Source organism: Alligator sinensis, unplaced genomic scaffold (genome assembly GCF_000455745.1).
Source record: "Alligator sinensis unplaced genomic scaffold, ASM45574v1 scaffold264_1, whole genome shotgun sequence".
Lineage (NCBI taxonomy): Eukaryota > Metazoa > Chordata > Crocodylia > Alligatoridae > Alligator > Alligator sinensis.
Window position 1 is genome coordinate 2,403,732 of NW_005841831.1, and position 21,488 is coordinate 2,425,219.

Here is a 21,488-nt window from a genome sequence, read left to right on the forward strand (position 1 = left end):
GGGTCAGGCAGGGCTCAGTCCCTACCCAAATAATATTTTCCCCCACTGTTTATGGTCTCTACCTGTCAAGGGCAAGATTCACTTAGTTGGGCTGATCATTAATCAGAACAACTGGTATAATATCTGAGGACAATCTGAGCTTTTGCCACTAGATTTGAGTCATTTTTTCTCTGTTGCCTCTGGAAGACTCCTTACTAGCATTGGCCTTTCAGAACACATTGATCCCAGCAGTTTATATATCAAAAGTGACGGCAACAAGATACCACCCAAGAAAACACTCCACACCCTCAGAACACCACATCTATGTATTGCTGTAGAGGAACTATTGGATAATATCAACTTACACAAGCATAGAATTACATTCATTTATTGTTAAACAATGAAAACATTTCCCATTCTTATATTTTAAGCTCTACAAAATACTCCCCTTAGGACTGCAAGCCTACCTTGTGAGAAGCACTGTAGTAATGGACTATTAGTCTGTAATTGGTCATCAGCACCTAACTGATCTTCTTTATTGGGGGCTGGTGAGTCCTATGCAGATGTTCTTTACTTTGTGATAGTGAGAACTGATTTTGCTCTGGGTAAAGGCTCTGATGTTGTGATGCCACTAGACGTGCAAGCTATGCTGTGCCAGATTTGCAAAGTGAGAAAATTCCAAATGTGTTTTTAAACCTCAAGTCCTGAAGTATCTCACAAAACAAGAATGTGTCCTGGCTTCACACTGATTCAGTAGGCATAATTCAAAACCCATGATGCCAGCACAGAAAACAGCTGTTACTTAGGAGTGATGGCCTTTAGTGGGCACATCTAGATGAGTGCTCATGTGTGGTTTGCAGTGCCACAGACCCATTTGCTGCACTGATCCTGGCGTCAAAAAACCCACACCAGAAAAAAGCAGGGTGGTGCATGTGGCAGCAGCAAGCACTATGTAAAACTGGACCTGGCTGGTCATAGCCATGCTCTGGCTGCCGGCCAGGCTCCACGTGCCCTGATCGCCACTGCTGGACCTCAGGGATGCCCCCACAACCCCAGGTAAGGCTGCTGGGACCAGGCCAAGTGCTGGCCCCAACTTCCCCTACCCCACCTGGGGCAACTTGCTGCTTGCCTGAGCGTGCATGCAGGGGCGTTCCCCAGGGACAATCAGTAGCAGCACAAATACGTGTTTGTCCCCGGGGAATGTATGTTCCTGCTTGTGGGGACATGCCCTATAAGGATTATTTGCCTGTCACATGCAATCAGCTAATGCAGCAGTTTACAAAATGAAACTTGTTTCACATTGATTCATCAGCTTAATTCATTTTCATGAGAGAGTTCAGATACTGACCACAGAATAATGAACAGGGTCTGAGTTTTCCGTTTCCCACAGGAAAAACATGGATTTTCCCTTTTAAAGGAGAAAAGCATGTATTTTCCCCTTTGAAGCAGGCCCGTTTTGCAAACAGCTCTCTGCAGGATGGATGGGTCTGGCCTACAAGAGCTACTAGCAAAAGGGCAGGAAACCCTAAGCCCTGTCCAGATGGAGGCAGGGGTGCAGCCTGAGAATATGAGTCAGCCTGGGCTGGCTCAGACTCAGTGTCCCTCCTGACGCCTTTGGGGTAAGTAGAGCTTTGGGGGCTGGGACCTGGGGGCAGGGAGGTAGCTGTGGGTCCCCTCCAGCAGGACTGGGGAAGGTCCTGTGGGTTGGGGAGGATCATGCTACTGGGGGGGCCTGGGGCCTGCTGGGAGAGCCAGCAGGACAGAGGTGCATGGGCGGTGATCACACTACCCTGCACTGAGGGCCAAGGCCAGGACAGGTGCGGGCTGCCTTGTCCCTGACCATGGCCTGTCCCACCGTGGCTTGTCCCCACTCAGCTTGGGCTGAGGATGAGGGCACTGCCCAGCTGGGGTGGTGGTGGTGTCTCATGTGGGAGGGAGTGTTTGCCCTTGGGGCAGGGCTGGGGGTGCTGCCCAGGGCAAGTGTTAGCTATCCCTTGCTCCTGCAACAGCTGCCCACCATGCTGCCATGCCACATCCACCGGCCTGCAGCAGCAAGCTGCTGGTGGCTCTGCCAGGGCTAGCGCTGGAAGTGGCAGCTGCGGGCACGCTGCACAGCAGGGCGCAGGGAAGGAAGAAGTGGTGTAGCCAGCCCACATGCCATCCTCCTCAGCCTGGCTCCTGCCAGCCTCTCCAGACTGCAGCCCCTGTAAGCCCAGCTGCCAGATGGGATGGGACCTGCTGGTGGGAGCCACAGCCACACAGGCAGCCACTGCACTGCTATCTGGCCCTGTGCCCACATCAGCCCCAGGATATGTGGCCCCAGCCTAGGGGGAGGCTCCTCGTCCCAGAAACCACTCAATGGGGAGTGTGATGGACCAGAGTGGGAGGGGTGGAGGTGGCAGCAGGGGATGCAGAGATGGACAAGAGGGGGATTGGGGTAGCTGCGGGAGTGAAAGATTATATATATATATATATATATATATGCGGGGGGCGGGGACGCTCTGTGTAGAACCAGCCACCAGAGCGGGGCCTTGAGCTCCCCTTACCCGCCTAGAGTAGCCTGTGCAAGGGGAGGCTGGCCTGGAAGGGAAGGGGCTTGCCCAGCTAGAAACAGGTCTAGCCCGCTCCCTGAGCCCTAGTCAAGGTCTTCCCAGAAAGGACATGGGGACAGGTAACATTGGGGTCTGGGCACAGGCACAGGGAGCAGAATAGCAGGGTTGACTCTGCTCAGAGCCACAAAGCAGCAGAAAGGACAGCTGCAGTTAGACTCATGTCCTGGTGCAGGAAGGAGCAAGTCGGGGGCTGCAGGTCAGGAGTGAGGGGCATGGGCACAGGCAGGGGCAGGACATTGGCATATCAGTCCTGCTTAGTGCCACAAAGCAGTGGTGGGGACAGCTGCAGCTGGACCCACATCCTGGTGAGTGAAAGGAGCAGGGGGAGCTTTGATTTTCCATGATTAAAAAAAAAAAAAAAAAAATTAGAATTAATTTTATTATAATGATTGAGGCAGTGGTAGGCTTCCAAATTGCTTTAAAATGGTAAATATATCAATAAAACATTATGTTCAGCAAATCCCTATATATAGATAGTGGCATTTCATTTTAAATCGTGGAAAAACATGGATTTGGGGTTTTTTGTTTTTAATCAAAGAATTTGTGATTTTTAAACAGAGAAAACCAGGATTCCTGATAATGAGGTACACAATATGCAGTATACAAAGTTATACATATGCAAGAGAACACGGTATTCTAAATGCTCCTTAAAAAAAACAACAGAGCCAACAATTCAACTACAGACAGTAATAAAACAGAATATATACACATACAGTTGCATCATGGGGACCAGTCTCAAGAAAAAAAGTGGCCTTGTTTAGCACTTAAGGCCTGATCTGATGCTTGCTGAAGTCACTGGGAATCTTCTGATCTGATGCCCATCTAGGCCCATTGAAATCTTAACGAGTATCAGTGACTACAGGTTCAGATCCCTTAAACTGACATGCTTTGCAAGTCAAAGTCCTGAGGTAAGTGGTAGATCAAGGTAATAGGTGAAGCTAGGTAAACTTCTTCATAAACCGGAGTTTTGCATAGGCTATCAGGAGGAAGATGGAAGTCATGCAGACCAGAGCCACAATGTTTCCCCACATAGCCCAGTTAGTGGGTGCAATTCCTTGGCTACACAGGTATGTTTCACCATAACACCTGCCAGGGGACATGGGACAGAAGTTAACATTTAACAGTAATAGCTGATATGTTCTGCCGTAGCTCTTCAGGTGCTTGACAAAAGGAAACCAATGTTGCACAGAGGTTAGACAGCTTCTCCAAACAGCAGTTCAACAGAGTGGAGTGATTATCACTGGACCTTCCACTTCCCATTTTCTCTAGCCTCTAGATTGCCCTTACCAGGGTTTCATCGTGTGTCATCCCAGTGCCACTTCCACGAAGGTCAAAGAGATTCAGGCATGCAACATATTATTTCAACTCTGATTTAGAGCCCATTCCTATATGCCATGCCAAGATAACTTCTTTGTGCATGTGTAGACAAAATGGGGGCCCTAAATTGACGGTGGGTTTTTAAAAACACCACTTCAATTTAGGACCCCTTAATCCCTTGTGTCATGCACACACCCAAATTTACCTGCCTCTCCAGCGGCAGGGAGGGGAGGGCGAACTGCCAGCGGGTGGAGCAGTCCCTGGGCTGTGGGGAAGTGGCTTGGTGTTTCCCTCCGCAGCAGCAACAGCCCTGCCCAGGTGGCCCCCTCCGCAGGCACCTGGCTCAGGCGGTCCTGGGGGAAGCACTGGGGCCCTGCGTAGCTCAGGCAGGCAGGCAGGCAGGCTCCAGGGCGGGGAAGAAAAAAAAAAAGATCTGGCTCACCACTTCTCTTGGGCAGAGCCCGTCTTCCCAGGCTGCTGCCAGGCTGCCTGCAGGGCTTCCTGCAGAGCCCTTGGGCCACACAGAGCCCAGTGCTTCACTCCGTGGCTATAGGGGCAGCAAATTAAAACTCCTTGGATTATGCCACCAAATTTCCTACAATGGCTGTAATGAATGCACAATACGCTGTTGACGTGCAAACACCAACACCATTACCGCTACCAATCATCCAGTAGCTGATACAAGAAAATATGATGGCGGGAGCAGTTCTCATGGGCACAAGATCTCCAATCATAACACTGGTCATTGAACGTGGTTCATTGTTAACCATAGGAATTAAGTTCAGCAAAGTGTCATTTTTTTCTTTTCAAATGGTATGTATAAAATGCAAAAGCATTTAGCCTGCTTTGAAGTGTCATGCACACAACCCCCTTGTTTCATCTACACATGGCCAATATTCCTAAACCATCTCTGAGGGCTGGGCACCTTTCCACTTCTCAGATAAGCATGAGTATAAAACCTCCAAATGTTTCTCTGGCTGCTGATACCTTATAATGAGGGACTGGATCTCAACAGTATGTTAAACAGTCCTTTACAAAGACAAGCCTGGTCCAAGATACCCAAAACTGATTTCAGAGAAGAGAAGTAGTTATTTTTTTCCTGCTGCCCTATATTGGGGAGCTGTGATATCTCAGAATAAACCTCTAAAATCCAGGATGGTAGTTTATGCCATTTTCATAAAAATACTGGCTTACTGTGAGAAATCATAGAACTGTAGAACTTGAACTTGTAAGATCATTAAGTCCAGTCCCCTGCCATGGGCAGGAAGTTATTGGGCTCAGACAAGCTCAACAAGGCTCCAGCCTCCTCTTGAACGCCTCCAAGGATGGCGACTGCATCACCTCTGCTGGGAGTGTGTTCCAGATTCTGGTGACCCTTACAGAAAAGAAATTCTTCCTTATATCTTATTTACCCTTTATAAGCTTACGTCCATTGGTCCTTGTCCTCCCTTGAGGTGCCGTCCTGAAGAGTTGCTCACCTAAATCTTGGTGTTCACCCCTGATGTACTTGTAGGAGGCTATCAACGCAGTGGCTCCAAAGTAATGGTCATGGGAACTTCCCCCCAGACAATTCATTATTGTTTAAACAGGAGGCCAATGATAAGGTAAGACTTACATTTCTCCAAACTCCGAGGTATCCGGAGAACAAGCAGGGGTATCTCCTATGGATGTTGTAATATTTGAGCTATTCCCACTGCAGAAGTACAGGTCTCTAAACTCATTTACTTGCAGGGCCTGAGGAGAAAGTCAGACACCAAAATGAAGTAAAACAATGCAACACTAGTCTGAGACACTGGGACTAAACGTGAACATTTTGGCAAAAAACTATGATCTTTATATTTGCTTTCTCTTTACTTTGGCTCACTCTATCAGACATAGATGTACCATTTATTTCTCAGCTATGTTCACTGGTTTAAATCCACTATAAGTAGTGTCCAAAAGATATGGACCTAGATTTTCAAGAAGGGGTAATGATTTTGCATGACAGATGTGCAAACCCCTTGAAGAGATCTTCGTATTAGAAAATGTTAAGCACCATCACTGTAAATATCAAGCTTCTTTCAGTGGTCCCAAGCTGAGTTCTTGAAAATTAAGAAACTCCAAATCTCTGATTGCTTTGAAGCTCTTTGTCATGGCTTTCTGAGAAGTTACTTGATAGTCTTCAAGAAAGAGTTTGGTGTCTCAGTCTAGTGGTCAGAAACATAGCCAGCAGCTGGAATGAGATTCTGGAGACCCATGCTCTGCCACAAGGTACTGAACTGCCCTCTTACCCACAGTGAAGGTTTATTTAGGACCTGGATAGGGGTGTGGCCTATTGATGGTCCACAGTATAGGATAACTCCTTCCCTTGCTGGTACCAACATACTTATTTTGTGGTCCAGTGGAGCAGTTCATTCTCTGGGAATGGAAGGAACTATTTTTTAAACTTTTTTAGAATTAATTTTTTTAAAACAGAATCCTAATTAGTAACTTTCAAAAGAATTGTATATGTCTTCTTCCAGAAGTGACTCCATTGGGCATCTTATCCCTTAAAGAATAACATTATTTTCTACTCACTGTCAGGCCATATCGGGGGATGCTGAAGTACTTGAGCCAGTTCAGCCATCCCATCACAGATGGGAGGTTCACTAAAAGGCCAGAAAAGATCTGAAACAGAAAGAAATGGACTGTAATGGAGTGACACACTTATCACCTGCACACAAGAATGATGCTATACCAGTTTAACTAAAACGGCACATATCCCCTTCCCTCCCAAAGCACAGATGCAGTTATGCAGGTATAAACGCACTTTATACTGCCTATGCACTTTATTCCCATGCAGAAATAAGCTATGCTGATATAAGGCACCTTTAGACCAGGATAACTGCATCCATAATAGGTATTGTACTGGAGTAACAGTTTTAAAGCAAACCTTACTTCTTTGTATGTGAGTATGGACACACGGACACTTCACCATTGGGTAAAAGCAGGGGTAGATGGGGGGGGGGGTACAGTAGTATGGTCACAGCCCCCTTTGGCTGAGTGCCTTATGCACAGAGATCTCTGAGCTCACCCACATCAGCAATACTCCTGCCAGAGCTTGCAGGTGCTGTGAGCTCTGAGCTCACCGGCTGGTCAATGTGGAGTCTGCACAGAGCTCCTGCTTTCAAGCAGCTCTGGAGCCCAACACACCACTACTATTCACACCCCCCTCCCCCGCACCACACACTTAGTAACAGGAGAAAAGAGGGGACAACAGCACTTAGCCCTGGACTCTGGAGATGTGTGAAAGTGTCACTGGTTTCAGAAGAGGGCTGAGGTGCATGGGCAGACCCATCTGCATACCCAACAATGAGCGGTGTTGTCGGCACTAAGGGAACGGGCACTGCAGAAAGCCTGCCTGCCCTAGGATTTGCTCTGGCCCAGTCTTAATCCTTGACTTCTCCTTGCACTAAATCCATCCAAACTCCTCCTTTAAATGGGTCCTCTTCCACTACCAACAAAGCAGCATGCACAATACTTACAAGCATCAAGACAAAGCAAATTGTGATAAGCAGATTGGCAATGGCAACCACATCCATCCCAGCACTGATAGCCAGAGACATGGCTGTGGCTGTGTATGATACCAGCATCAGTGTCAGCATGAAGAAAAAGAACCGTCCTGCCACTGCCTGATAGCCTGTCAAAACAGCAAGACAGAGGTTCAGAGGATGCCTACATCACAGAACCCACAGAGATGATCTCAGGTCCCTGCACAGGCCATGTGTCAGTGAGAGACAGGGTCCAGCATTGGTTGTAATGGAGTAGTAGAAGCTGAACAAAAGCTTCCTAACTGCTTCAAAAAAGTGAAACCTTATCAGTTTATAAATGAGATGACAATGTGCTGACCCATAATACTAGGGGACTGGACTCTAGCCCAGGAGATCCTTTCTAGGCCTGTATTCCTAAGGAAAAGCGGGACAGCCACAAGTTCAGAAGATAAGAAGCAAGTGAGCAGTGTAATGCTAACTGCCCCTTGTCTTCCTGCTGGTGCTGCCATTTCCATAGCATGCCACCAGCTAGATTTCACCCCACAAATCTTTCCTAATTATCTGACTTCATTTAACATTTCATTCTATGCTTGGAGGCCTGAGACACTAAGATTCAGATCTGCCATACATTAGGTGACAAAGTATGATCTTGTTCCACCCTGTTCAAGTCACTGGAAAACTGTGAATACCCTTACTTTTGTAACAGCATCATCTTCACCCTCAGACTAAGTCACAAAAAGCAGGAGGATGTATCCATATTTTGTTGTAATTATGTTTCAGGGACTTGAGTAGAGACATATAGATGCCCAAGTCCATGAGTTTGCCTAATAGGTGGAACATTTCTTTCTACCATGTGTTTCATGTAGATACACAAATTAACCATGGGTGACTCGGATCTAAAACATCAATTGGTCTTAGACAGGACAATGCTCAAAAACAATGACAGGTTAAATGGCCATGTTGATTCTTTACCAATCATCCAGTAGCTGATACAGGAAAATACGATGGCTGGTGCAGTTCTCATGGGCACAAGATCTCCAATCATCAAGGCAAGGAAGTATGCAGATACACGATAATACCCACTGGTGTACTGATGGCTGTGATGACAGGAACACTGGTCATTGACTGTGGTTCATTGTTAACCACAGGAATTAAGTTCAGCAATGTGTCATTTTTTTCTTTTCTAATGGTATGTATAAAATCAGGGCAATTAGAGTTTATTCCCAGCTCTGTGCCTGGCTATCGAACACTAGGCACGTTTCTTATTCCCTCTGTGATTTAGTTTCCCCAAACTGTAGAACTGGGGTAAGGATGGTGACCCTAATAGGGCTTTTATTAAAGCTTATAACATGCTTTGAGATCCATAAAGGAAAGACTATGGAGGTATTAGCAGTCTGGAAAAGTACCAGTAGTAATGGAATGCTTTCACCAAGTGAAGTGATTAGTCTTGAAGACTATGCAGAGGAAAGGCTAAAGACACATTCTTACTGGAGTCAACAGCTTCCTCAACTACCTCATAAAATCTGTTTTCAATGGGCTGTGGTGACTGCCACTAGGTTGCCCACTCAGATACAACCCAGGTAGCAACTGAATCATTGCAGACCTTTGCCTCCTCACTCCACCTTGTAAAGTGGATTAGTTTCAGTAGTGGGATGCCTGGGTCACCACTAACCGTAACTACAGCACATGCTGACAGTCACTGAAAACGGGTACGACATAATCTTAAACAAACTCTTCTCTATCCTGTGGTCAGTTAAGATAGACTAAGTCCCCTTTATACCAGAGCAGCAATGCAAATTTACTTTAATGCAATCACTAAAGGGGACAACAACTGGGGATGAAATCTTGGAAAGTGACTGTACTGCTTCTATGAAGCACTGGCACGGCAGCCCTGAAGACAAGTCGTGTCCCCTACTGCTTGAACACCTACAGCCTGGGCAAAAGCCTAGCCAGCATTCCTCATGCTGCCTGCCGCGCACCTGGTGAAGACATTCTTGCAGAAAGGCTTCTGACTTACACAAACAATTTCTTGTCTCTGATAAACAGCTCAATTGCTGAAACGCTGGAAAAGCACTGGTTTGTGGTTACAAAAAACAAGGATCCAACCCTGAAATGCAAATTAAGAGTAAAAAAATAAGGCACAGACTAAAGTCTAAAATCCCCTCCACCAGAAAACTCATGCAGCAGCCAGAGTGGTCATGGGCCTATTTGATAGGCATCCTCCTGTTAGGACAGGGCACATTTCCTTGACACAAGATGCATCACATATTTACCTGCTGGGTCTTAACTGGGTAAAGCAATGTCTGCCTTTTATGGGATCTTTCATATTCTGATTGTAAAAGTGTCTGGCCTGAAGGACAGCTGCGCATTCAGGAACTCCAGCAGCGCATACAACTGCTGGCTGCAATTTGGAATTCCAAGTCCCGTTCACCCTTCATGGAGCAGAATGTAGCCCCAAATCCTCCCCGCTGCTGAAACACAGCAGCAACTGACCAGGAAATAAACAAGACCTGGTTTCCAAGGTTACCGATTCTGAATGCCACTTCGATTCAGCTTTACTCCGAAAAAGATGGCACCCACTATCAAGGCTAGTACAAGGGTCACTGCGATCTGGAAGAGGAAAGAGAAAAAAGGGATCATTTGTATGGATGAGCAGGGACAGGTAGCCAAAGACAGCACAAGGAGCACAAGGTACAGAGCCAAAGAAAGCACGTGCATCATGTGTCTTTAATGCTGGGAATGGGGTCTGAAGTTCACAAGTGACTTGGATGTTTTGAGATGGTATCTAAATACAAACAGAACCCTAGGCCAAATTCTCTATCTGCTGACCCTTTTGCAACCTTCAAAGGAAGACCAGGTGAGACAAAGCAAGAATGTGCCCCCAAATACTAGCTCTTCTTGAACAGAGCAGAGAGAGCTAATAGACAGCAGGACTGACATAACCAGCACAGGTGGCCAGCTAGGGTGACAAATTGTAGGAGGCAGACAAAAGCAGTGCTCTGGGTGAACAGGCAGTGGGCATGCTCAGTTGAGCCCAGGCTTTTGCCTAGGGCAGCAAAAATCCTTGCATATCCCGAATCCATTGCACTACACCCAGAGTGGAATACAGGCTTGGCCAGTTTCCCCAGACATTCTTCCCTGTACCATTAATAGCCATTCCATGGAACTGAGGTTGGGATTTTCAAAGGCTCTGCAGCAGTTAGGCATCCATTCAATTTTAATTCTCAACTCCTTTTGGCCTCTGGAAAATGCCAGGCCTGTGTTGACTGGGACGTGATAAATATCAGTAAATAGGAGGACATATGCAGTCTTTCAGTTCTGTAGCACTGAACAGACCGAAGGTGTCCTTTTAGAAGGCTGCCTAGTGAGCCATAAGGAATTCCACTGCTTAGGATCATGGCCTCAGAACTCCTTGGAGATCCCAGAGGTATTTTTGAAAGAAGAGTCTAATGTCTTGTCTCTGCTGGACGGGAATCCACATATTGCTCATTTGTTGAAGGTTAAATCCTGCTTTCTGTCACAGCCCTGAACAAGGGGCACTGTTTAATGTGTTTTACCCCAGCTGAAGCAATTCTACTTCAGAGGCACCCCAGTGAGCATCTGCATTCCCCTTACTTGGGTGGAGAGTTTTTGTTGGTTACCAACCACTCAGTCCACCAGACAGTCCAGCTAGACCTGTGGTTTCATATCAGTCACCACATAAAGTAGCAATGATTTCTGGACCTCAGCAGGATCAAACCAGTGACCTGGAGATCCCACAGTAAGAAGCCCTATGCTTTTAGTTCCAGTTTCTTACCTGTGCGACAGATGCCTGAGGATTCCTGATGAGATTCTTCAGGGAACGCTTGGAGACCCAATGCAGCTGGGTGAAGAATCCATTTGCATACGTGATCTGGTTCACTTGCCTCAGCTTCCTCCTCTTATTCCCCAGGCTAAGCTCCACTTTCTCCAGCGTATCCCTCATGTTGCAGTACAGGCTGGAGTTCAGATACTCCTGGTGCAGTGTGTCCACCACAGTCCTGTCCACATTCTCTTCTGCTACTTCATTTTCACCATTTATCCCTGAAGGAATGCATCCAAGACAGGGCTTGTTATGGCCTGTCCAATTTCCCTTAATAAACAAGGCTCACCGGATGTTACCAGACCCTGAGTTGGCCAAGGCCGTGAGGGTACAAACTGTGTGAGGTGAGATAATTACAGGATAGTTAAATTCGGGGATCAAAATGCCTAACTTTAATAATTAGGAAAAAACATTATAATGGAACTAAAGAAGAAAGAACATAACAGACAGGTTTAAAACACCTTGGCTAAGTACAGACAGTCAAAAAGCCCAAGGCTGAATTGATTCAATCTTCGTAGAGTTAGTTTAAACTGTGTAGATTGAACCAATAAGGAAGTGAACAGACATTCACTTTTGATTCTGGAAATGCAGCCACATGCAAAGGGTGTTTGTAGGGGAGGTGCAAAACATCCTGGGATGACTGAGAATTAACTTGGAGCTGGAGGGAATTTGGGACAGAAGTTCAATAAACCGATTTAACCCAAATCAGTTAAGTCTGATACTACATCCATCCAGGTTTACCTTAAACTGGTTTTGGCCATTTTGAAAGCAGTTTATGTGCATTGAACTTCTGTTGCGTTACAGATTTGAACCAGTTTCCAATCACTTATACCAGTTTATCTGTAATTTCTGTCCCTAGCCCTCGTCTCTTAACACTTTAATTTCACCCTTGGTTAGAGCTTACTTTACAGCCTACAGCTGGTTCCAGTGGTACACAGGAATTTTAATTATCTCTGCAATGAATTCATTGTTTTCAGAGGTTTTGGCTTCACTGTTACCCTCTGCAGGTTCTCTCTGTTTCAGGCTTTTTCGTTGCAGTCCCCATGTGATAGACTCTTTTTGTTTTTACTTTACCTGTAGGCTTTTGTGGACTTAAGCAGGCTGATAGGCACTTAACATACACACACTTGCAGGCACTCACAGGTACACGTGTATTCCAGCTCCCTAGTTTATATACCCCCACTCCTCAGCTTTTAGAAAGAGTTGGCATTCTTAAGAAAGGAGTTTTTCCTAGAGCCATCTGGAGGGCAGAGTGCAACTAGTCAGGCTACACCCAGCCCCTCTGCAATCCAACCATTAACCTTTCCCTGCCAGATCAAAACCCACCTAAAGAAACACTTTCAATATATAATATCCAAACAAACAACACAACCACATAGGCAGATGTAGAAAAAAACAAAACAAAACAGGGCTTTATTTTAACCTCAGCACGCTCTTGTGCATGCCCAGAAGAGGCAGTGCATTAGTTGCACCCAGCTTCTGCTTTCTTAACGCCTGTAAAGACTGGGTGCTTTAGTGAGGCTTTTTGGCACCTTTATCCAATAGCTGATTGAATCAGCTTTAGTTAAAAGTGTCAAAAAGCCCTGCTGAAATGCCTGATCTATCCAAACACTGTGGAGCTGGGCCAAAGCAATGTGTTGCTACTTCTGGTAGAGTGCATTTTTTCCCCCTACTTCTGTCAGTGCCCTCAGCGGTCACACTGGATTTGTCCATACTGCAACCTTAAACCTGAGGGCATGGACAGATGAAACCTTTACACCTGGGTATAAGCATTACATCAGCATAACCTTGTGTATCTCTACTATGTCTTCTATCAGTGTAAAAGCTCACAGGAAGACTATACAAATCACTAAATTAAGGTAATTTTACCTCATCCAGTGAAAAATTACTCTTGACAGACTCAGCTCGACTGGAGAAAGCTGCACAGCCTTAGATTTTGGCTGTGTACATCCATCCCAGGGTAGGTGTGTGTCTATCCACCCCCCGTATAGCCATGAAGACAAGGTAACTTGGCTGTTTAACTGAAGTTAGCAGCCCAGGTTCAAGCCTAAAGACGACCCTTAGATTGAGCTCAAGCAGGCAGCCTAAGTTAAAACTCAGGTTACACTGTCTTCCTTGCAATTCTAACATAGGTTAGTTAACCTAAGTTAAGAACTCCCTGTGTCCCCCTTTTTGTAGTACAGACTGACTGTGGCAGTGAAATCTCACCAATGTAATTCCAGGCCACAAAAACCTCTTGACACGTTTAGCTGAACTGGCTTTGGGATCAATAGATTTTGCTCCAGGTTCCATGGCTAGGGACAGACACTACACATAAACCGGTTTAAGTGATCAGAAACTGGTTTAAACCTGTAACTGAACAGATATTCAGTGCACATAAACCAGTTTGAAAATGGCTGAAACCAGCTTGAGATACATTCAGACTTAACTGATTTTGGTCAAACCAGTTTATGCAATGTCTGTCCCAGAGTCTTTGCTGGTTTAAGATAAATCAGACTCCCCCAGCGTCTTGGCATTCTCTCTGGGCTGGGTGGGGCTCTCTGCTCCACAGCAGGGCTGGCCCCTCCCCTCTGCTCCCTGGGCAGAGCTCCAGTAGAGACTTGCAAGCACAGCAGGGTCTGCTGGCTTTCCCATGCCCCCCTCACCACTCAGTGCTTACACAGAGATCCTTTCTTCCTCTCTCCCACAGCACAGACTGTAGCCAGTATGCTAGCTAATGCTGTGTAAGGCAGATAGGACAGTGTCCACTTAGGGCTTTTTGGAGGTAATCAACAGCTCAGATGGTAATGTCCCTGCATTCCTTGCTTTGGAAAAAAGCTGTTTATGAAGAGCTTGTAATGAGTGAGGCTTTGTTTTCTGATGGGGTGCTAAATGCTGGTAACAGAGCTGAGGGGGCCCCTCCCTAATCACAGCATCCTGCCCAGGCCTGGCCATGCGCCTCAGCTCAGCACTGTGGAAGGGAAGGAAGGGCTGCTCTAGCACCCCCCCAGCTTCTAGTCTGAGCCACTGCAGGCATGTACCTGCATTTCTGGGATGTCTGTCTGGTTACAAAACTGATTTAACCTAGCCAGGTTAGACTAACCTGCGAACATTGAATCAATTCAGGCTCAGGCTTTTTGAATGCCTGTCCCTAGCCCATGTGCCTAGAATACAGTCACAGGAAGGTTGGCTGGTCCTGCAAAGTGACTGCTCACACTAGCTAGCAGGAGTACATTAAAGATCGTGTGGCTTAAGCAAATTGAGTAGTGTTTTATTTACATTTAGGCAGATCCCTGGAGGCATAGGGTTCAGGCCAGTATTTTGTAATGCACAGAGCACAGGACTGGGAGTCAGCAGTCATGGGTCCTGTTTACGAGTGTTTGTTTGGGGGCTCCATATTCTGATTTACCTCCATAGAAGCTCAGTTCTCTCTGTGTAAATGAGTAACAAATAGCAGTCTCTAATGGACTCTGGCATTTTGGGGATTAAAATGCTGCCCTGGGAGAGGGTGTCTTGCCTCTGCCAGTGACATCTTGTGTGACCTTTAACAAATCACTTCACCTCTGTATGAGCCTCAGTTTCTCCTTCTGTAAAACAAGGTTAATAATATATTCATGTGATGGTCAGTCATTACCCCTAGGTCCCTTTCAGCCATGGTGCAGGTCAGGCTGTCAACACCTCTTTAGCCTAAAGAAGAGAAGGTTGCGAGGGGACTTGATAGCAGTGTGCCGTTATATCAGAGGAATGCATCAGGAGCTTGGTGAACAACTGTTCACTAGGGCACCCCAGTTGTCTTCCTGCCTAGAGCGGGGGGGCTAGACATGATGATCTGCAAGGTCCCTTCCAGCCCCTAACAACCTATGAATATCTAGTCACTTTTTAAGAGCATTTTAAGATTCTGCGAGAAGGTGCTGCAATTAAAAAACCCCCCAACTACGCAGTCACTTACTGGGAGAAAAACAACGTCATATTGAATGTAATATTTGAATGTTTGTAATAGTTCCCCATTAGCCAGTTTAGGAAGAAGACAAGATTTATCTTCTTATCTAGGCCATTGTTTTGGCCTACGTGCGGAAGGTCCTGACTTTGCTCAGTCTTAACTCTTGAATTTTATCTTTAGAGGCCTTTAACAAAGTTAACCTAAAAATGACCCTTAAGCAAACATCCCACATTCCGAGAAATCAAACCCTAGGAGCCTTTTAAAAGATTAGAAATAAAAGTAAATTCAGTGATATGGAAATTCCCCAAAGTAATTAAAATGGTCAAGAAAATAAACTGATTACCAAGCAAAAGAATCTGTTGAGTAAGATCTGAGCCCAAATTTGGGAGTAGTGACAGGTTTGCGTAGGAGGGGCCCAAGACGGCAACTCACTCAATAAAAACTGTAACCTACTGTCCCAATTTGGAGGTAACCTCACTTGCAGAACAACGAAGGAAGAATCGCAAGTGTAGGCTGGATCAGACTGATCACCTGAACCACCCTCTCCGTGAACACGAATCTCTTAGTTCACACTGAAGCCACAGAGCACCCGAAAGGGACTGAAGGAAGGGGACTTAGTCCTATCAGTATTGAGGCGAGCCCATTGAACTGCTGAGGCCAGCCCATTGAACCGTACTACTGAGGCCAACCCATTAAATTGTACTACTGAGGAATGAAACCATATCTAGGTGTTTGGATTCTCGGAATTCTAGGATTGTAAGTATATTATGAAAAATAATAGTATTGATTCAAATTTAACTTTTAGTTGTAATTGTAGTTGTTTTTGTAATACTAATTCTTATAACATTGTTTGGGAAGGAAGTGCATTTGGAGCATTGTTTCTGATATATGTAGTTATTGTGTTCTTAATGTTTGTGGTATTTCTTAAAGCTAAGCAGTGTTATATGTGTAGCAAAGAATTTAAAAATAAAAATTGTGTTGTATGAATTAAGTGTGCAATCATTGTGAAATCGTGCAAGTAGCTAAAAATTTCCCCAACCAGTGCATCAAACGAATCAGTAAGTTGTGTGGGATCTTCTCTATTCCATAACCCACTAGAGACAAACAAAAATCAAAATTTATTGTCATTTCTTAGAACTTCCCCTATAGTTCAGCCAACGATTTATTTCTTGTTTCCAGTCTTACCTGTTTGGGTCTCACCATACTCTGTGATTCTGCAGTCACTTTTGCTTGCTGCCACAGCAGTGGAGTCACCATTAATCACGTCAAGGAAGAAGTCAGCTGGATTGTTGAAGGGTTCGCATTCATACCCTTTTACAATAGCAAGAAGAACACATTTGCATTTTAGAGAGACAGTTTCTTAGGGAGGAGTGGTTAGAATAATACAGTGGCTCCTGATCTCATATTTAAGGCCCCCTTGGAAAATGCCAGCTCTTAGCTTTCATTTGTTTTTTCCTTAATCAAAAAAACAACAGAGCAATCTTCAATTCTACTGATGCAAAGAACCCAGAAAGATCACAATAGGTCAGAATGGTCATGATACTATGGATTTCTATTTGAAATCTGTTTACCTTGTGAATCACATGTAGGTGTTTGCACACCTAACAGTGCTAACATTACATGGCACCTTGCACCCTTAAAAGGATCTGTGACACCTTGGTTGAGAATTACTGGAAAAATACATTGCTTTTCCAGGATGCTTTTTTTACATGGACCTTTGGTCACTTTACACACTTTAACCAGCAACAGCAATGCTTCTGGGAAGGAAAGTTAAGTCATTATTGTTCAGGTGGGAAAACTTAGGCACACGCTTTAGTTCAAATCCAACATTTAGAAAAAAGTCTATCCTGATTTGGGTGCTTAGCCCTGGGCATTTACTTTCAGAAATGCTCAGCACTCCTAGCTCTCATTGACTATAGCCGAGTTTCCTGATGCCTTCCTTCAGCCGCCTCATCAGTGTCTGCACATCTGGTGACAGCGGCTTGCCCCAATCAGGAACTCTGATCTCCTGGAAGTTCTCCATTTGGCTCTGAAGTTCCCTCACTACAGGGATCATCTGGCTAAGGAGGGCATCGGCAGTGCTGTGGGTCTCGGCAGCCTCAAGGAAGGGCTTGAGGATGACCAAGATGTGAGAGATGGTATCCCACTCAGCTCTGTTAAGAGGGACACTGACCCCAATCTCCCCGAGTAAGGCCATCTCATGGATGGCCTTCTGTTGCTCCACCAGCCTTTTGAACATCAGGTATGTGGAGTTCCACCGAGTGTCCACATCCTGCATGATTTTGTGCTGCAGGATGCTCAGCTCTGCCCGTTTGTCCCGTAGCATCTTGCCCCACTTGACGCTCCGGTGGAAGTAGCCTGCCACCTTCCTGCATTTTGAAATGAGCTTGCTGGTGGTGCTGGCACCATCACTGGAAGCCCTCTCCCCCTCCAAGGTGTCCCTGACAATGAGGTGGAACTTGTGTGCCACACAGTAGATACCAACCAAGTTGACATCATGGACCGCCTTGACCATATTGGCCCTATTGTTGGTGACGGTTGAACCCGCGGGTGAGCTCGCCCTGCCCAATGGGCCACCCCTGCACTAAGCAGTTCATGGTCCCCATGATCTCCATTGCTGTGTGGGACTCATCCATCACCTCAGCTTGAAGGAGAGTCCACTGATAGCCTGATTGGTCGCACCAGTGCCGTGTGAGGGAGAGGTAGGCATGATCTCCACCCCGGCTGCTCCAGATGTCCGAGGTGAAGAGCAAGGCCACCTGCGGATCTGCCTTGTACAGCTCCTCCCTAAAGTACTCCCTGCATGCCTCATGTGCAGGCCGCCTCCCGATCCCATCCATGTCGCCATGTGCGGGCCAGGAACGATATGCGGACCCGTCTTTGCGCACGCGGGCTGTAGCCAGCAGTCCGGGCACGCGGGGTCGGAGAGGACCGGTGGCGAGCTAGAATTAGTCACGGACGCATAATGGTTGATATAAGGATTGTTTACTTACACCAAAGATGGTCGTGGTGTAGGCTGGACAGTTTCCAGGTTCAGCTCCGCTTAAATCCTCGTTAGAGGACTACGACAATTCATTCTTTGCCCCAGAGTTGTTGAAGCTCCGCGGGTTTGGTAGTTTCTTTGCCCCGGAGTTACTGAAACTCCGTGGGTTCGGTAGTTTCTCGTACAGGAAGGGATACGTCTAGGAATTTATCGGCGACGGGGAGAGGCTAGAGGCTGTTCGTTCTTTTCCCCGGAGTTGCTGAAGCTCCGCGGGTTCGGTTATCAGGCCTCTATTCCCTTTAAGAAAAGCGTTGGGTCCGTAAGGATCCACAGCACTTAGAGATCTTCACGCTCTCCCTCTTGAACTCCAATTGCTCTCTCTCCAACTTGGGCGGAAACCACCCAAGCTCTTTATATGGCTAGCAAGCCAATTGCTAGCCGCCACATGTGCATGTATTAGAATCGGCCAATAATGGGGCTCAAATTAGAATACAAAGGGTGGGAACTCTTTGCACCAAGCATTTCTTAGATGCAAAAGAAATGCACCATGCAAAGAAAGCTACAAATTTGGCAGGAATACTCCGTTGCACCGGGGTTCTCTTCTGCAGCAGAAAACTCCACCGTGCAAAGAAGCTGTAATTTAGCGGGAAAACAATTCAGTGGTGCCAAAGCACACACAAAAACAAAAATCACAACTTTGGGTTGTGACACCTCATACAGGGAGGGCACCATAGTCCCGCTGAAGGTGGTACATGTGGGCACTTGGTAGGATGGGGCCACAAGCACCATGAACTGCCTGAACCCTGGACACTCAACTTAGGAGAAGGGCTGGCCATTCACAGCAAGAATCTCCCCAGTACTCTGGGGGATCTCAGTTGCCTTTGCAACGCGCCCCCCTTTCTGTCCACCTTTCCCCCACTGTTCCAGGGTGGTCTGCCTCTGCTTTGTGGGGATGGGGGCTTTGGAGTGAGAGGGGGACTTCTTTTTGGGAATCCTCCCACTGGTGCCAGGCTTAGGAGGAGCAAGAGCAAGGGGGTGGTGCCTGCAATGATGCGTCAGCATCCCCATGGTTCTCATATGTTCTGTTCCCTTGCCCTGGCTGATTTTGGCTCAGCAGTGCAGGCAGATAGCATATGTGGGATCATCTGCCAGCTCAAAATGATCTCAGACTACACTACCTGCTCGCTTCTGGGGTGTGGGTGCATGTTGCAATTTCTCCCCCTTTAGGAGGCAGAAGCATGGTAACAGGAGGAGCGGACTCAGCTGAGCCACTTGCCTTCGCACCCTCTATCTCAACCTCCTCTGAAGTACCTTCTGGGGAAGGAGACCTAGTTCTAGGAGAAGCTTAAGAGGTATGGAGCACAAACTCAGATGATTCTCCCTTCTTCCCCAGAATTTCCCTTGCTATGGCACTCATCCAGATCCAGCTCCAACTCTTCCTCTGGCACTGGAAGGCTCAGCATAGGAAGTGAAATGGGGGTGGACGAGACTGTTACGCTGGTGCTGCTGCTTGTTGTCATGGTGGTGTGGGGGTGGGGGGTTATGGCTGGTGTTCTTGGAGGGGATGCAGACTCAGGCACAGGCAGCGGTACTGGCACTGCTCCTCTCTCCTTGCTGCCTGTACAACTAGTGGAAGCCTCATGCCTGCTTGTTGTAGCAAAGAGCCTGTGTCTCAGTTGAGGAAGGGGGGGGAGGAAAAGAGACTTACAGCTCTCCCTCTACCCCCTCTTCCATCCCTCCCTGAAAGCTTGCCAGCTGCCTTTCCAGCACGCTTCATGGTGTGTTTCTTTGCCTTGGTGTGCTGGAAAATCTGTCTTCTTCTGTAATGTTATCTGATAATTGTATCCATGTATGTATGTAATAAATATAATAAAAATATATAAACATATATATGAGTTCCTATATAAATTCTATATTATAATATTCAATATAATTGTGCTGTGCTTCCCTGCACAGTGAATGGAATGCACACTGTGAGAGAAAGCACAGATTTGAAAAGAATCAAAATAGACTAATAAAAACAAAAAGGATTTTGCGGGAGGAATAAATTGAAAGGAATCAATTAATATAATAATAAAATAAAAGGGTATAGAAAGCAAATCCCACTTGCAAGTAGGAAATGAATGGTATAGCCTTTGTTGTCTGACGCTGCTGAAAGACAGCTCAGTAACTGGCCCAAGGCAGAAAGTGGCCCAGTTCAGACAATGCTGCTTTTTATGCTGTTTTTCTATCCCTCCCCAAGAGCACTGGGATTGGAATGGTCCTCAGGGAAGGATTAGTCACTGGCCAGTTATGCAGTCAATATGAGAGCAGGCCTTTCCCACTCTTCCCCCTCCCTCTCCTTACTTTGTTTCCCTGCAGGCAAGCTCAGCTTCAGCTTTGAAACTCGAAATATTTCGACTGCCCTCGTTTTGTTTTGAGGCTGTTTCGAAGCTCTTAGTTTCATTTCAATTTCGCTGTTTTGAGCACAAAACAAGTTGAAACAGCATCAAAGTGAAACAGTTGGCAATATTTTGCACAGGCCTAATAGGAAGTCCATTCCCACGAGGAGGAAAGGTAGCAGAAGGGCTGGAAAGCCCTCTTTGCTTAATAGGGATATCATGGTCCTCTTGAAAAAGAAGAAAGTTGCATACAAACAATGGAATTTCAGAACAGTCGCCAAAGAGGACTATACAACAACTGTCTGTACTCGTAGGGAGCAGATTAGAAAGGCTAAGGTGGTGACTGAATTTAAACTAGCAATAGAAATCAATGACAATAAGTAGTCCTTTAGGTATATAGGGAACAGAAGGAAAACAAATGGAAGCATGGGGCCATTGCTTCACAACTCAGGACAGCTGGTTGCCAACACTCAGGACAAAACTGAATTCCTGAATGGTTATTTTGTTTCAGTATTTCACTTGACTAAAAGGAAAATCATACTAGATAATAGGGCTGTGCAAAATTTTACTGGCAGTTTCAACCAATTTCAAGGTTGAAACAGCAAAATCGGAATGAAACAAAGGCCGTTGAAATAGCCTTGAAACAAAACCAGGCTGGTTGAAACATTTCGAAAGCCGAAACTTTTCGACAACAGGCTGGGGATGGGAAGTCAGTACAGCTGGGCTGACTTCCCATTCCCAGCACAAGATCCAGCAGGGGGTGATGAGGCAGCCCAGCTGGGTTGCTGCCCCATCCCCTGCACTACATCGTGCCTCCCGCCCCTGGCGCGATGTAGTGTGTGGCATGGGATAGCAGCCCAGCTGGGCTTCCTCCCGCCCCCAGTGCAATCTAGCACTGGGGATGGGAAGTCAGCCCGGCTGACTTCCCATCCCCAGTGTCCAGACTG

General features: G+C 46.4%; 1 protein-coding gene across 2 annotated transcripts in view; it reads right to left on the reverse strand.

The window, feature by feature from the left end:
* Nucleotides 1–3,111: 3,111 nt before the first annotated feature.
* LOC102382021 (ATP-binding cassette sub-family G member 2-like) overlaps nucleotides 3,112–21,488 on the reverse strand; it is a 30,250-nt gene continuing 11,873 nt past the window's right edge. For both annotated transcript variants that reach the window (XM_006014789.3, XM_006014790.3), the window contains exons 8-16: nucleotides 16,363–16,488; nucleotides 11,214–11,479; nucleotides 9,945–10,027; nucleotides 9,435–9,524; nucleotides 8,390–8,514; nucleotides 7,412–7,566; nucleotides 6,465–6,554; nucleotides 5,524–5,642; nucleotides 3,112–3,677 (exon numbers count right to left, since the gene is read on the reverse strand). In XM_006014789.3, the coding sequence (XP_006014851.1) occupies nucleotides 3,530–3,677; nucleotides 5,524–5,642; nucleotides 6,465–6,554; nucleotides 7,412–7,566; nucleotides 8,390–8,514; nucleotides 9,435–9,524; nucleotides 9,945–10,027; nucleotides 11,214–11,479; nucleotides 16,363–16,488 (1,202 nt within the window). In that variant the 3' untranslated portion in view covers nucleotides 3,112–3,529. The remainder of the gene's footprint in view (nucleotides 3,678–5,523; nucleotides 5,643–6,464; nucleotides 6,555–7,411; nucleotides 7,567–8,389; nucleotides 8,515–9,434; nucleotides 9,525–9,944; nucleotides 10,028–11,213; nucleotides 11,480–16,362; nucleotides 16,489–21,488) is intronic.